The sequence below is a fragment of the Bos mutus genome, chromosome 9 (genome assembly GCF_027580195.1).
Source record: "Bos mutus isolate GX-2022 chromosome 9, NWIPB_WYAK_1.1, whole genome shotgun sequence".
Classification (NCBI taxonomy): domain Eukaryota; kingdom Metazoa; phylum Chordata; class Mammalia; order Artiodactyla; family Bovidae; genus Bos; species Bos mutus.
In genome coordinates, this window is record NC_091625.1 from 94,366,049 (window position 1) to 94,382,703 (window position 16,655).

Here is a 16,655-nt window from a genome sequence, read left to right on the forward strand (position 1 = left end):
CTTTGGTACCCATGTCAAGGGCAATTCAACTGAACACAATTCTTTCTTTCCAACATCACTCTTTTCTAACATGAGGGCATTTTATTCGTTTTTGGATTTTTGTTTGCATCTTAAAATGCAGTGTTTTCATTCTCTTTTTTTTTTTTTTTTTTTGTATGCCAGGATTTGGTCAATAACCGAACTTGCCAAAAAACACATCTAGGTCCCTATTCTCTGAGTTTATGTCAACTGTGTCTGTCTATTACCTTGTAGTTGAATGGTGACTTAACTGTTATCTTCTAATTAATTTTCCTTCTGCATTCACTGTGGTTCTGCAACCATTAAGCAAAACCTCTATTAAGAAGAGGATTTTCATCCGTGTCTCTCCCGTTCTTTAATGTGGTTTCTGCTGTATCCTGTAATTGTCTTGATTGGGTTTCCAATTTGTTTCTCAATCTCTTTTTCCCTTGTTCATCATTCTTTGTATTCTTCAAGGATTACATTTGCTTTTATAATGGAATCTTCAGTCATCAGTATATATAAAACTTGGTTTGCTTTCTTATGTTAAGTATCATGCCATTTCATCTTATGTATAATAAACTTCATCCAGACAAACTTGCCCTGCTTATCGGAAGCTGCTTCCTGTTCATCCCTGCTTGATGTTACTGCTCATCCCCTCTTCATTTATCTGAGTGTGGGAAGGGACAAAGGTTACCCCCGTACACCCCTGGGGAGAGCTTTGTACTATCTTTGTTTAAAGATCTGTCCTCTCCCACTTCTTTTGAGGATTTCTGGCCTCTCCCACTTCTTTTGAGGATTTGTTAATGGCTATCCTGGGATTCACTTCCCCTGGACTCTTATCCTCTGTCCCATGTTGTCGTCGTCCAGTCGCTCAGTCGTGTCTGACTCTTTGCAACCCCATGGACTGCAGCTCAGCAGGCTTCCCTATTTTTCACCATCTCCTGGAGCTTCCTCAGACTCATCTCCACTGAGTCAGTGATGCCATCCATCCATCTCATCCTCTGCCATCCCCTTCTCCTCCTGCCTTCAATCTTTCCCAGCATCAGGGTCTTTTCCAATGAGCGAGCTCTTAGCATCAGGTGGCCAAAGTATTGGAAGTTACTAGTCCCATAAGGGCTTCAGAAAACAAAGCCTGGCTGATTCTGCCTCCCCCATCGCCCACATTTACATGTCCAATTATAGAGGTTTCCAACCTCAAGGTTTATTCCTTAACTTTGCTCAAGACCACCTTCCTCTTTTTTTCTACAAAATAGAGAACTGTTATCACAGTTCTCAAGACTATTAATCTTGAGGTCAACTTTCTTCCCTAATATCACTTATTTTTTTCCTAGCTACCATTTTTCAAAGTTAATGACAGCTTTTAGTCCTTTCATTTTTTTAGTTGCTGTGAATTATTTTCCACTTTTCCTTTTTCTTCCCCCTCCTTTTAATGAGCTACTGAGGGAGAGAAATTCTACGATCAGCTTGGAAGTCCTAGACTACCCACTACTGTGATGTTTTGTCAGTTCTTAATGTTTTAAACGTTCTATGAAAACCCTGCAATGCACACGCATAGGTTTTAAAATAAAACCCAGGCTTAACCTTTGCTCTCACTAGCTCTGAGACTCTGGGCCAGTTTTATGACTATTTTAATGCTGAGTTTTCCTATCTCTAAAATATGGCTAAATCTACCTTGTATTCTTATATAAGGGGCTTCCCAAGTGGCTTAGTGGTTAAGAAAATGCCTGCCAATAAAGGAGATGCAGGTTTAATCCTTGGGTCAGGAAGATCCCCAGAGAAGGGAATGGCTACCTACTCCAGTATTCTTGCTTGAGAAATCCCATGGACAGAGGAGCCTGACAGGCTACAGTCCATGAGGTCACAGAGTCAGACATAACTGAGCGCACATTCTTATATAAAGCAACACTTGGTGCATAAGTATTCAAAACATGTTCACTGAATTACAGTTCTATTTTATCAGTAGGATGAGGACCAATTAGTCCAAACGTGAAAATCAGAATCAGAGACTGGGCAATAGAAATGGAAAAGGATTCTGGGACCCTTGGAAGAGAGAGGACAGCATCTGATAGTAATCCTGTGTGGGGAGGAGAAGTCCACTGAAAAAGGTCCTGCTTGAATGAAAAGTAATGAACTGTCTGAAACAGAAACAGGAGAGATGGACTCGATGGAGAATAAACACTGAAATTCTTAGGAGCTTTCAAAGTGTTAATTTTTTAATTAAAAGTTAATTTATTGAACATGCTTAAATTTTTTTCATGGACATAATTTTTATACCAAATGTCAATAAAAACCAAACCAAACATTAACATATTAAATATTACAAAGATGTGAAAATTCAGGAGGGTATGCCTAAAACTCAAATTTTAGGAATTAGAAGTAATTTGAGGGGCATCATAAATTATGAACCAAGCTCAAGAGACTCATTACTGTATTACCTTGTGGCCTTTCTCAACAGGAAGTCTGCCAGCACCCAACACCACGGGTGTGCCCACTGAGCCGAGGGCCACATCCTCCACTATATTCCGGCTGTCGGTGTAACCTTGGCTGAATGGCTGAGCCAGCGTCGAGAAAGGTATCCTGATGCTCCACGAGCAGTCTCTTTCTGTGGCAACATTTACACACTGGAGCACAGGGGGCTCAGTGCCCTCGACTTTTAGGGTTGACAGTAAAACCGGAAAGAAGTGACGGGGGTGTAGATGAGAAGAACTAGCTTTCCATAGTCATCTGAATTGTGTTTACAGCGTGCTTTCAGGAGTCTGCTCTCTAACACGCCTGTACTGTTTATTTCCTTCTGGGTGAATCATTTAAAGCGACTTTTCACATGAGGGGAAAGGTAGTCGAAACTTCTCCCGAAATCCTCTCCCAGAGAGGACATTTAAACAAGGCTGACTGAGCTAGAACCATTTTATTGATGGTCTAAGTTTAAAACTGTTTCAAACGTGTTATGTTTTCATATGTTGTATTCTTAAGAGTTTTTCAGGTGGTGATTATTTTAAAAATATTATTGACTTAAATCTCACAAGACTGAAGTAAATCTGTGAATATCATATCCACTTCATAAAAAGAATAAACAGAAATGGTGGCTTGCCTGAGAAACTATAGTAATTCAGCAGTACACTGGATCTCTCTGCTAGACCTTATTTTTAAAGCACAGCTATAATAGCTATATCGAGATTTTATGAAGTGGAGTTTCATTCTATTACTCCACGTTAATGAACAGATGTTCCAACCATGGTTTATCTGCCATGGTTCATGGAAAACAAACAAAACAAAAAAGAACCAAACATACCTACACCTCTACCCTGTGATCCCATTAGCTAGTTTATTGCTGACAGCTAACCAGCACATTCTCTGTAGCAGGATAATAAGATAAGTCAAGTCACTTGTTAGATCATTGCATAATTAAACAATTAGATGTTGTTAGGGTTTATGGCTGACCCCTGTGTACCTTCAGATGCTGTACTTGTTTTAGCTTTTGACTATCCCATTCTACAAATGGCCATCATTTTCAAAATGGTAAACATAAGCTTAACATGACTTAGCAATTCCACTCCTAGTATATACCCAAGAGAATGTAAAACATCTCCACAAAAAAACTTGTACATGAATGTTCACAGCAGCATTATTCATAATAGCCCCAACATGGAAAGGACCTAAATGTCCATCAACTGATGAACGGGTAAGCAAATGTGGTACATCCATGCAGTAGAATGTTATCTGCCATAAAATAACAACAAAGCACTACATATATGCATGTTATATCACGGATGAGACTTGAAAATGTTATGCTCCAGGAAAGAAGCTAGGGACTCCCACAGTAGTCCAGTGGCTAAGACACTGTGCTCCCATTGCAGGGGGCCCAGGTTTGATCCCTAGTCAGGGAACTAGATCCCACATCTCAACTGAAGATGCTACATACCACAACTAAAACAAACAAATAAACAAATGTTAAAAAAGAAAGGAAGAAGCCACATAAGATTCCATTCCATTCCATTGTAAGATTCCATTTATAATGAAATGTCCATAACAGACAAATCCATAGAGACCAAAAGATCAGTGTTCATCAGGGGTTGGGGCAGAGCAGAGGAAGACTGGTTGCTGGTGAGTATGGGGTTATTTGGGGGGTGATGAGATGTTCTGCAAGTACATAGTGGTCATGGTCGCACAACTGTAACTACTCCAAAAATCCACGAGCTATACATTTAAAACTGAATTTTACGGTATGTGAATTATTTTTCAATAATTACTCTTCAATTATTTTTCAAAAAGTCATCAATATTATTTCCTATTTCTCACATGCTGGAGACAATTAATAGCACTTCCAAATGAGCAAGAAGGAAAGGTATATTTTATTTTGCTAAAGTGAATCTGAGAATCTTGATACTAACTATTGCTAATACGTGTATTGGCTTAGAATAGTCTTATCTCACACTCTGATCAATAATGGATTTATTCTTCTTATCTGAGAAAAATTAAAAGTATAGGGAGCTACAGTCTGGAAGGAATTATTATAGGCTAGAACTCTTTGAAAAAGAAAAATACTTGTTCTCAGCAATATGAAAATGAAAACTTACCAGGAACTGACCCATGGATGACAAGAGGTAAAACAAAGCCACCACGTTAGACAAAGGTTTACACTGACAAAGTTTTAAAATTTACAGCACATGGAAATCCAGACCCAAAACAGAGTCTTGAAGGTCCTAGTTCCTGCTCTCTCCACTTTAGGTTCCCTCCGAGAGGCATTTCTACGGTAAGCTGGTGATGGCTCTCCCTGCAGAAGTCACCCGTGCCGCTCCCAGCATTCGCCGGGGATGGCCACAGATGGCCAAAGTCACAGGTCACGTGCTCTGCAGCCACAGCAGCTTGCTCCCTACCACCAGGGACAACGCTGCACAAAGTAAACCGACGCACAGGAAGTTGTTTTTTACTCAAAACAGTGCAGTCTAGCCTCCCTTCAGTCCAGTCTAGCCTCCCTTCAGTCTTGACCGCCCCTTTCACGTTCGTGTTTCACACAACAGTGGTCTGCTGCCTGCGACGCACTTCAAGCCGCCTGGATGCCACAAGGACTATGTCTGCATGATTGAGTAGAGCTTAAAAAAAGAACAGCACGCTTCTTGCACTGTGTTCACATATGAAAAGGGAAAAGACGGCTGTCAGTTTTCCAGGTCTTTGGCTAAAGCGTCACGGATGAACTGTAAGGTACGCTGGTACAAAAAAGCATCCTTTTTCTTTGGCTTACAAATGTTCAGATGGTTAACATCCACAGGAATTAGATCTCCAAGGCCTAGATCTAAAGAAAACAGAAATGTCAATAAAGTCTAGGTAAAAATATAAGCTGCCCCCGTCAACAGGGAAAGAGACCACCAGATGGGTAGATGTAAATGTCAAGTTGGTTGTGACAGAGATCTCTAAAAGATAAAGGAACTTAAAGTTTGACTAGCTAAATGGTATGTGCCTACTCATAAGAGGACGGAGTCTTAGGCAGTGCCCTCATATGCCTATGCTTTTCTCATCAATTCTGCATATGTGTGCACTGCCTGCTTCCTGATCTAACAGTGAGCTGTGCCAGAGCACTGTCATCTTCAAAGCCTTTATACACTGCAGGCTGTTCCTAAGTTACCCCACACTTCTGTGAACCACTTCTTTTTCTAGAGTTAATGTGAGAAACTCGATAGTGAGCTCCCTTGCCCGATGAAAAGAATGGGAACGTCTCACACAGAATCCTTTCTATGCCCAGACCCTCCATGCTCACTCTACCAGGGAAGGCGATGACATGGTGCTTGGGAGACCTGGGTGAGTTTTTCATGTTTCAACCTAGCCAAGTCCACCTCCTGGGCATGCCAGGAGGTACTAGTGAGGCCAGCCTGGTGAGCAAGTGCAGGTGGAGGTTATGAAGGAAGTAAGGCCAGCTGGTGACACAGAAGAAGGGGTGGACAGAGTTACAGTAAGGCTATGTCACTGCCAGCAGCTGGCCCACCATACTGATTCTGCTTTAAGCTTCCAAAGTCGTCATAAAAAACAAACAAAAAGCCACTGTTCTTTGAACTCTTTAGGTTCTTCAACTACCAAACAGCAACCCCTCACTTCATGGCATATTACTTTAAGGTAAAGTCTCTTCAGGTTCCACTACAGGGTATCAAGCCTTTTTCATTTTACTTAGATAATAACTAACGCAGCAGGAGAGAAGGCCCATCGGCAGGCGCTCCGGATACGCTCCACGCCTGGCTGCCCGGAGCCCGCAGTGCCACCAGGACAGCACCTGATTCAGCCTCTGAGGCGATCAGAAAAGAGTTTGACGAGCAAACTCAAGAGTTAGCCGGATGAGGGGAAAGCATTTCAGGGAGTGGAGTGTCCATGCTGTTTACTATGCACAGAGAAACAGAGGAGGCTGCAAGGAGAATGGAGATTTGAGCCCTGCCCGCAAGGAGCCTTATATGGGCTACAGGAGTGGGTACTGGCCATGTCCCTCATCCCAGGAGCAGGAAGAGACTTTACACTAGTTTTTTTCCTTTCAAATCTTTGTTGCTTGAATATTCCCCATGTACCCTCCATTTATTTACTAAGCATCCATGCCTTTAGTAGATTTAAAGGCTCCTGAAGGTGGCTATCAGTCTGTTAAATGAAATACTCCTTTTGATTGGGCTGATAGAAAAGTTCTGGATTCTTACCTGAAGGCAGCAGCTTTCAGTGTGGGAGCTAACACAGCGTTAGCCAGTTAACCTATGCCGTCTAATCAGTTAAATCAAAGCAGGGGAGGAAATGCCAAGGTTGAATGTTTGCCGAGAAATTTTAATCTGTGGCTTAACAGAGTAACAGAATCTAAATCTTCATAAAGCTGTCTTCTAAAAACTGAGAAACTGAATCTAAAAGCTGACGTTTATGATGACCACCTACCAGGAATCTAAGGTCAAACAAGTTTCAAAAGAGTGAATACCTGCCGAGTCCAGGGGCACCACGTGGAGCTTAATCATGCTACCGATGTAGGTTGGTAGTGTTTCTACAAAACTCAGCACCTGGAAGTTTTTGTCTTTTGCAAACTCCAGAAAGTCGTCCTGTAGTGTTTTAAGGGCAGGAGAATCTGTAGAATTATAGAGAATGAGAACATGACAAGTCCTGTGTATCTAGTTCATAATAAAATGCAGCAGCCTTGTGAATTTCGGGAGGAAATTAGGTTCTGATTCAAGATAGTGGCTTAGTTTCTTCACTTCCTAAGGAGCCATGAAGATGAGAGTAAAGGGCTAAAACCACGCGAGAACTGAGGAGCTGGTAGCAGCAGCAGCAGTTTCTCACGTTACTGGCTGACAGGAAGCAGTGCCAGGGCAGTGTGGTATGTAGGACGGAGGGTCCTGCAGTGTGCTGGCGGACACACCTGCGTGCATCCTGAAATACCTCTAACCAGCAGAGCCTGTGTGTAGTCACAGAGCGCCTGTCTCCCACCCTCAGATAAGAAAAGGGCAACCAAGAGGCGCCAGGTCTCAGGAAAGCCTGCCACCGGAGAGAGACCCGGCGAGCAGACAGAAAACCTGAGCACAGGAGACAGTTAAAAACAAAACCTCTGGTATCTTTAGGATGATTTCAAAAGAAAATGGATCACAGAAGAAAGCTGCTAGAAAATAAAATTTGACTTCAAAAAATAAAATTCACCAGAAGGTTTCAAGGTAAAGTCCAATAACTCTCCATAAAGCAGAAAAAAGAACATCTGAGCAAAAGGACAACGGCATATTAAGGCTTAGGCCAGGGGTCCCAAAATTCTCATAGCAGGTGTTCCAGAAAAGAGAAGATGCTCATTAACCCAAAATAAATATAATGCCTTATAGTTAATATGGTGAATATCTTTAAAGCTCATGTATATTTTAATAGTTGATTTTGCAAACCTGTGGGAAAAAACAGTTCATTGGTAATTTGGAATAACACTTAACGCAGAACATTATGTATCTCTTAAAATTGTAAATATTTAAGATAGTATTAAAATTGTTGTATTTCTTGAGAAAATAATGTGTGCTAAAAAAAATGTGCTAAGTTGCTTTAGTGGTATCTGACTCTTTGAGACCCTAATGATCACAGCCCTTCAGGCTCCTCTGTCCGTGGGATTCTCCAGGCAAGAACACTGGAGTGGGTTGTCATTTCCTTCTCTAGGGGATCTTTCCTACCCAGGGTCGAACCCGTGGTTCTTATGTCTCCTGCACTGGCAGGTGGGTTCTTTACTACTAGCACCACCTGAGAAAATAATGCTAAGACGAAAAAGGGATGGTATCAAAGAAAAATTCACCCCAAACTGAAAGTTTTCCATGATAGTCTAAACACAACTAATATAGAAAGAGTAAAGTGAGGTAATCTGGGTCAAGTCAGAAACTGTCTCCTCCTCCTATATACTGGTGTTAACACAATGCCAATTTTCTTCTGAAAGAAAGAATTACCTTTGCTGAGTTCTTTGACTTCCAAAGAGGGAAAGAGAAGATAGCGAATATTAACAGAGTATTCAGCCAGATGGGATCCATGATGAGGGACGCTATAAAAAATTATTCCTCTGGTATTGTTTATAATAGTATTCATTTCTGGCTTCTTCGAGGCTTCCAAGAGCATCTTTTTGACAAGAAGACCTAGTCACAGAGAAGGGAAAAAAAATGTGTAAGCTAATTTCCTTCGCAAACAAGAATACAGAAAGAGATGCTTTCTTTAAAAAAGCTGAAACAATTGTTCTCTGTAGTCCAACAAGCAAGGCCTTAAAATATTAACACTTAGTCATGCTCCTAAGCCTCTAAAATCTGTAGCACAAGACTGCACACAGGTGAGATTCTACAAACTGTTTGTAAGGCAGCTCTTACTTCACAGGACGCCCTCTCCCAGAGAAGAAGGTCAGGCATTGCATGCTGAGTGCCCATCAAGGCGGTGAGTATGCATGGCCAACCCCCACCCTAACCCACAGTAGCCCACTAACCGCCACTCCATTAAGACAGTACTAAGATTAAAAAACACAGACTCTCATATCGTGGGAAAAACAAAGCTGTTGTGGGAGAATGCACCTAGGAATGCACCTTCTCCTCTGTCCCCCAACCTGTGCTTAGAGCTGACAGGGAAACCCAAGGTAACATGGAGGGGAACAGTGGGTCTCTGAGAAAGTGTTACATCCACCTTTCGGCCCAGACACAGAGCCAGCAATCCTGAGCATTTCACCAGATAATCTAAGCCAGGAGCTGTACAAAGGCCCTCTGTGAGGTAGATGGTGAAAATTTAGAACTAGACTGGGGGAGAGGGTTGGGAGAAACAGGAGATGTGGCTAGCAAGCAAGCATAAGGACCGAAGAGCCAACCCCTGCGATCACACCGCCATCGTGGGCTCCAGCCAGGGGAAAGCAGGCCGGAAGGGGGCTGGGGCTGTGGGCACCGGAGCAACGACAGACTCTCAATGATGGTTGAGAAACAGGGAAGAAAGGGAGGGCCCTGGGACCAGCCATGCGTGCTGAGCGATATTTACAAGTCAGGCTTATACATGCCATGGACAGATTCTGACATTTACTCATTATCACGCTTAATGCCTCATGAAAGCATTAAGTGGCAAACTCATTTGCTTCTTTTTAGTTTCTCATTTTTCTTTTTATATGATCTGTTACTAGTTGTCCCTTTCTAGAAAAACAAATAGCATGGAAGGAGAGTAGTCATTCTCAACCTCCAAGCTATCGCCAGAAACATTAATTCAGGGGAAAAGGGGCCACCATTACACAGCCGCAGAGACTTCGCTCAGCCTGCTGGCTGACGACTCACAGTGCTGGCTGGCAGCAGTGAAGCGCACTGACCTCCCATGCTGTGCGACACCCATACCACCGGCCTGTCCCCAACGCCAGCAGCTCTGAGCTTCCGCAGAAGTTCGTTGCTCCTGAACGCGATGGACTTCCTGAACAAAATGAGAACAGCAGGCATGACAGGACGCTGTCGCTCTCCCCCACCCCCAGACTTTGCAGTCCATTCTTTAAAGCAAGAGCCTTTGTTCACTGTACCAATTCTACAGGCTACGTTTCGGAGTCAGGACCACCTCCATTCTCTTGGGTTGATCCCTGCAGTTGCTTATTCCCCATTTCTAACTTAATCACGCTGGTGGAAGTGGACATCTTTACTAAACAAGCACTGTTCAGGCATCTAACATGTATCTGGCAATTTTCATGGGTCCAACTGCCCCCCCACCCCACTTAGACTGTGCGTCCCCCTCTCAGTATGTGGCCTCACTGGAGACCACGTGGTCCCTTGCGAGTTCACCTGTGGAGTCAGCTCTCACTGCTGTTTAGCTCTACTTGTATTTATGTCACAAACACTAAGCTTCTATCATTTTGGTTATACTCCTTAGAAACAGCACAAAGCTAATCAGAATCGAAGCATTCAAATACATATTTTTAAACTAGAAGGGAACTTTAAAGCTGTCTGGTCTAGTAGATTTAAACTGTGTATCTGGAGAATCCTTTCTTTAAATAAAGGTGTATGAGCACTCGTCCGAATTAAGTGGGGAGGGAGCCCTGTGGACTTGTCCACTGACCCCTAGGCACCATTCCTCCATCGTCTGGGTGGGGATCATTCAAAGATAACAGTTTGAGAACACTGATCAGACCAACCCCCTCCATTGGCAGATCAAACTTCCCAGACCAGTGAAATGACCTAAAGTGGCTGGTGAGTCAAAGGCAGAATTGGCTACAGTCTGGCTCCTGACACCTGGAAGTCGCGTGCTGTCTCCTGTACCTACAATTGGACGAACGACGTACAAGTGACCGAAGGAGCCCACACGGTGCAACCTCTCTCGGCTGCCTTCAGGTGGTGTGCTCGGGAACACAAAAGCCAAAAGCCTCGTGTTTACTTCCAGGAGTTACGGAGACTGTGCTCCGAATCTGTGGTCCTTACTCAGTTCAGTTCAGTCGCTCAGTCGTGTCCGACTCTTTGCGACCCCATGGACTGCATCACGCCAGGCCTCCCTGTCCATCACCAACTCCCGGAGCTTACTCAAACTCATGTCCATTGAGTCGGTGATGCCATCCAACCATCTCATCCTCTGTTGTCCCCTTCTCCTCCCGCCTTCAATCTTTCCCACCATCAGGGTCTTTTCCAAGGAGTCAGTTCTTCGCATCAAGTGGCCAAAGCATTGGAGTTTCAGCTTCAGCATCAGTCCTTCCAACGAATATTCAGGACTGATTTCCTTTAGGGTGGACTTGTTGGATCTCCTTGCTGTGGTCCTTATTATGAGAGGAGTTTTAAGTGAACCATGTTAGGAACCCAACAGTAATACTCTAAGCCTTTGGTAGTTTCATTACTTATAGCTAACTGTCTCTAGAAGGAAGAGGGAAAAGGTTAAGAAGAAAATCCTGGCTGTGACATCAAAGACAAAACTCCCCTCCTTCCGGGCCACCTGTGGCGCAACCCCTTCCCCTCTGTTACCTTTCTGTAGGGCACCTGGCTCTCCAGTTGCTGAGGCTGGTGTCGTACTCCACAGATATTATTCGGAGAGCAGGACAGTCTCTTGCTAACCACGACTATGTAAAATAAAAAGTACAATAGGACAAATATTAATTTCCACTATCCCACTTACTTCTTAGCACCTGAAATGTGTACCTGAAGGCCCCTTGTTAATACTGACAGCCAGTCAAAGACTGCATTGGAGTCAGGTGTGAAGGTGACCAGAAAAATGATCGCAGCATTTTATCTTTATATCACTGCTCGCAAAGGGATATCAGTATTTACAGCATAAGGTCTATGTAGGTGTTAAGAGTATGCTCAATTTTAATCTGCTATAGACAAAAGCAGGGCCTGGTTCTGGAGTCTAGATCAAATTGGCTTTTTGAAAGCATTTAATAGAAAGCTATGATCTCAGGACAGACAGAACAGAGTGACAGAGGTTAGAGATCCGATCTGAGAACTCAGAGATACTGATTAGAGTCACGGTTCTGTCTCCATGTTCCGGTGTCACCAGAGGGAGGGCGCCAACTATTCTTTCTGCTGATAAGCCTCGTGAAGGTGAATAAGCAGCAGTGGGACAAAGCCCCAGAAACTATACATATTTACAGCATCAATTTTCACCAAGCTTTAGATAAATTTCATTCAGTAAATTCATCCCAGCATTTAGGCTCTTTAGGAGAAATAATGTCAAAGAAATCCAAAGCAGAATTACTTCTTCAAAGTCTTTCTATTATAATTATTGAAATCACAGAACTAGTCAACTGTCATTAATATATTATTTACTGAATTATATTTTCAGTGTGAGTGAACTATTACTGGCCCTCACCCCTGTTTTTTTTCACTTAATACACTTTGTATCATAGCATGTACCCAACATTATACAACAGAGTGACAAGCCCAGCTGTTCATGTAACATACTGTAGGTGTCTCTAAGGGAAAGAAAAACTGCACGGAAAAAAATCCCAGTAGAAGGAGAAAAACAAGTCACAATGAGGACCCAAAGGCTGGTGGCACAGCCGTGTGTCAGGATACGGGGTGGCCCGCCGGAGGCAGCTGCTTCCTTACCTTGGGCCAACATGTTGTATACTTGGTTTCATCTTCTGAGACCTTTTCAGTTAAATCCTGATCATTGTCCTGCTGGCGCCACGTTTTGAATGCTGCTCCCATAAGGCCATGAATAAAAAGGACATCTGCTTTAATGGGCTGACTAATAGGCGGGAGAGAGTTTTGAAAAGAAGCAGAAAAAAGTGCATTATTACTTTGATAGCACAGCTGGCCAGGCAGACCAACCAAAATCAACTGTAATGCACTTAGAGATCAATGAAGTGACATGTCATAGATTACCCTCCAGAGAATTCCATGAGAATATTACACAAATCAATAAAAATATTTAAGACATTAAATAATATGCTAATGTAGTTTCAAACTCAGAGTGCACGAAAGAGATTCTTTTACCAAGGTAAGTGATGTTTATCAGAAACAGAGCAAATGAGATTTTAAAGTAACTTTATTCTCTCTTTGTATATGACATTTTAAAAATTATAATAGCATATTACTTGCAAGCTATTTATAATACACACACAGTTATGCCACACATATAAAATACATTACCATATCACATTATTTACAAATGAGAATTAACCAGGCCATCTATTTTTCAAGTTGAAAAGAAGTTCTTGCTATTTTCTGAGGTATTATTTTTAAAGTACCTGACAAAAACCCAAGATATGTGTAATTTTTTTGTTGTGGTCCTTTTTATATTTATTGTCTTAGCAATGATACAGCTAGAAATAGTGGCCAGAAATAACCTGAGGAAGAAGCATGAGTCAGATGTATCATTACAGCCCATTCTGCCAGGCACCGGCCTTTATACTCGCCTAAGCCTTCTCCAGTCCCTTGAGTCCTAGGCCCAGGCTCATTTGGTGCCTGCATATAATAATGTCCTAGTCCCTCTTCATCCAGATCAGCCTCTATGACCCTAATCAGTCAATAACTTACATCTCCATGAAAAAGTGTAATGTAACAAAGATGAAATAGGCATCACAAAGTTTAAGTGAGACAAGTTATAAAAGGTGAATGCAGTCTTCCTAAAGGTAAGCCCTTGGTAGAAAATAACCCTGGTAACTTAGCTGGTTCCCATTCTTTGGTGAGTGCAGACTGTTTGAGTAAATGAGGTATCTGACGTATTTGTACGGGATTTCACTGGTCTAAATCGTGCAGAAGGCAGTTAGAATGTTAAGCCCTCCAGGCCCCAGGCCCCCGGGGACAGAGCGGCGCTGGGCCTTCTCACCTGGTCCGATACTGCGGGTGCAGCACATACACGCCATCGTGGTACTTGTCTGGCACAGTCTCTCGGTCTAGGTTAGCCAGCGTTCTGGCGGCATGGGAGGCCTCCATGACGTGCTGAGACTTGATTGCTTCCGCCAGTATGGAAACCCAGCCTGGTGAAGAGAACAGACTCCCTAAATACCAGCCCCCATTGCTCTCAGACTGTTGAGAGGCTTCAGGCTAAAAAGGGCGGGAGGAGGGCAAACCTCTGCCTCTGTCTGCGAGGAAAAGCCTGACCGCCCCAATTCCATTCTTCCCTAAGGCCCTCTGGGTCCCACAACACAACGCCACGATGTCCCCAGCCATTTTTTTTTTGTTTAGAAAGTGTAACAAAAGTTGTAATTACTAGGGATGAGGTCATAAACTGTAAGAAAAGGTCCTATTTTGCTTTAGCAATGATTATTAAACTCAGTGAGTTAATACTAGTTATTTCATTCTGATTGGCAGTCAGATTAGCAGGCCTTGATATCCATGAGGAAGCTGTTTCTTAATTATGAACTTAAGACCTGAGGTTCAGAGGGAAAAAAAATATTTTTTAATTGAAGCACAGTGGATTTACAGTGCTGTGTTCATTTCTGTGTACAGCAAAGTAAGCCAGTTATACCTGTATCTATATATTCTTTTTCATATTCTCTTCCTTTATTGTTTATCTCAGGAGACTGAGTATAGTTCCCTATGCAATACGGTGGAACCTTGTTTACCCATTCTCTACATAACACTGGAAAAACTTTCTTAAAGGGAGACAAAGAAATACTGCCTGCAGTACCACTGCATTTCTTTTTGATATTTTTGTGGTTTAAAAGTTACATAAGTATGTACATAAGTATGTATGAAAGTCTACGCATGCGTGCACACATCACACGCAAAGACCTAAAAAGAGGCACCAAACTAACAAATAGCCACTACGTCTTAGGAGGGGAGGCAGTTGGGATTGGGGTGGGCTCTGTAAAGGTGGGTTTAATTTTTTCTGTATCTGTGTTCTCCGAAGTATTTACAGTGAGAGTCTGCCCATGAATTATTTAATTTAAAATAAAATAGGACATGGGCTTGGAGGTCAGAGAGACTTGGGCATCCAATTTCTGTGCCCTGCTGACTTGCTATGGAGCCTCAGTCAAGTTACTTTGCTCCTTTGACCCAAAGGAAGGTTCTAATCATTAATCTAGATAAAAACTGCCATTACCAAGCCCAGCAGGTGCTCAATAGACAGCAGCTTGTCCTCATGTCCTCCTCCCACTTTCTGTGGCAAAGTGTTGAGAATCACTGTGATGATAGGAGGCCATTATTTAATAATCCAGAAGAAATTTCAGACCCAACAATTTTTTAAACAATATTCTAATTTTAAAGAAAACCCCTCTTCAAAATCTGTTGTAGAATGCTTTATAATAAATAATGTTTTAAAATTCTACCTAGAGAGATATACAAGTTTGTTACTGGTATGTACAAAAATATGGCTTCGTTTTTAATGGAGTCACAAGAAAGGTAACAGTAGAGCGCGTGGCACAAGCCATTTCTACAGCATTCTTCAGTCGACAGAGTATTTTAACAATGCCTACAATGCTGCACCTTTATAAACCATCAACTGCTCCTTGGGAAACTTGTGTCTTTCTTATATATTTACTGTTTTTAAATTATATAATCTCTGAATATATTTTAATTGTAAAAATGAACAAAAACAGCATTTAAAAATGAACTTTAGCATCCCCATCATTTCCCCATTCTCATTTATATCCTCAGAAGTAACCAAAGGTAAAACTCCGGTAGATACCCTTCCAAACCTTTTTAAAAATTCAACTACATACCAATAATTTATACATATATCCTAGCTCCATATACTTTTATTTTTGCTAAATGGAATTATCCTGTTCCTACTGTCCAGTGAGTTGATTTTATACTTTAGCCATGTACACAGATCAAATACCAATAATGAAATTGAATCAGTAACAATAGTAATAATAATAAACTCCCAACAAACAAAAGTCCAGGACAAGATGGCTTCACAGGCGAATCCTACCAAACATTTAAAGAAGAGTTAACACCTATCCTTCTCAATCTATTCCACAAAACTGCAGAGAAGGGAATGCTTCTGAACTCATGCTACGAGATCAGCATCACCCTAATGCCAAAACCAGACAAAAATATAACAAAAAAATAAAATAACAGACCAGTATCACTGATGAACATAGAAGCAAAATTCTCAACGGAACATTAGTAAGCTGAATTCAATGTACAAGAATCATACACCATGACTGAGTGTGATTTACCCCAGAGGTGCAAAGACACTTCTACACCTGTAAATCCATCAGGGTGACACACCACATTAACAAGTTAAAAATTGTGAATTACTATGCTGTATACCTGAAACTTATCTAACACTGCACCTCAACTATACCTCAACTATACTAAATAAAAGTACATTAAAAAACAGAAAGGGAAAGCACAAACAAATGTTTGGAAAGATATGGACAGAGCCTCAGTGACCTGTGGAACAGAATCAAGAGGTCTAATATACAGAATTGAGGTTTCAGGAGGAAAGAGAGAAAAGGGGACAGAAAAAAATCTAACGATACACTATCTGTAAAGTTTCCAAATTTGAACAAAAACATCAACTCACAGATACAGTCAGCTCAGTGAACACCAAGTAAGATCAACAAAACAGACTAGATACTTCACAGTCAAACTGCTGAAATCTTAAAAGAAGGCAGAGGAAAAAAAGACACATATCATATAAGAGAACAAATGGACCTAAGAGACTTCTCATCAGACAATACACACACAAACCAGCATGGTGACAGGAGCCTGCTCTTGGTGTCTTGGAAACATGCCCCCAAACTGCTGCTTTGTTATCAATAAAAGATTGATGTTCAAAAGAAAAAGGAGAATAGAATGATATTTTTT

The 16,655-nt window shown here is 41.9% G+C and overlaps 1 protein-coding gene across 3 annotated transcripts in view; it reads right to left on the bottom strand.

Moving 5' to 3' along the window:
- Window positions 1–2,191: 2,191 nt before the first annotated feature.
- The window catches only part of SERAC1 (serine active site containing 1), a 54,267-nt gene continuing 39,803 nt past the window's right edge, over window positions 2,192–16,655 (bottom strand). The window contains exons 11-17 of one of the 3 annotated variants that reach the window (XM_070376961.1): window positions 13,723–13,873; window positions 12,498–12,639; window positions 11,415–11,509; window positions 9,794–9,891; window positions 8,418–8,600; window positions 6,935–7,078; window positions 2,192–5,290 (exon numbers count right to left, since the gene is read on the bottom strand). In XM_070376961.1, the coding sequence (XP_070233062.1) occupies window positions 5,154–5,290; window positions 6,935–7,078; window positions 8,418–8,600; window positions 9,794–9,891; window positions 11,415–11,509; window positions 12,498–12,639; window positions 13,723–13,873 (950 nt within the window). In that variant the 3' untranslated portion in view covers window positions 2,192–5,153. The other 2 variants (XM_005900378.3, XM_070376962.1) reach the window with 2 other exon arrangements.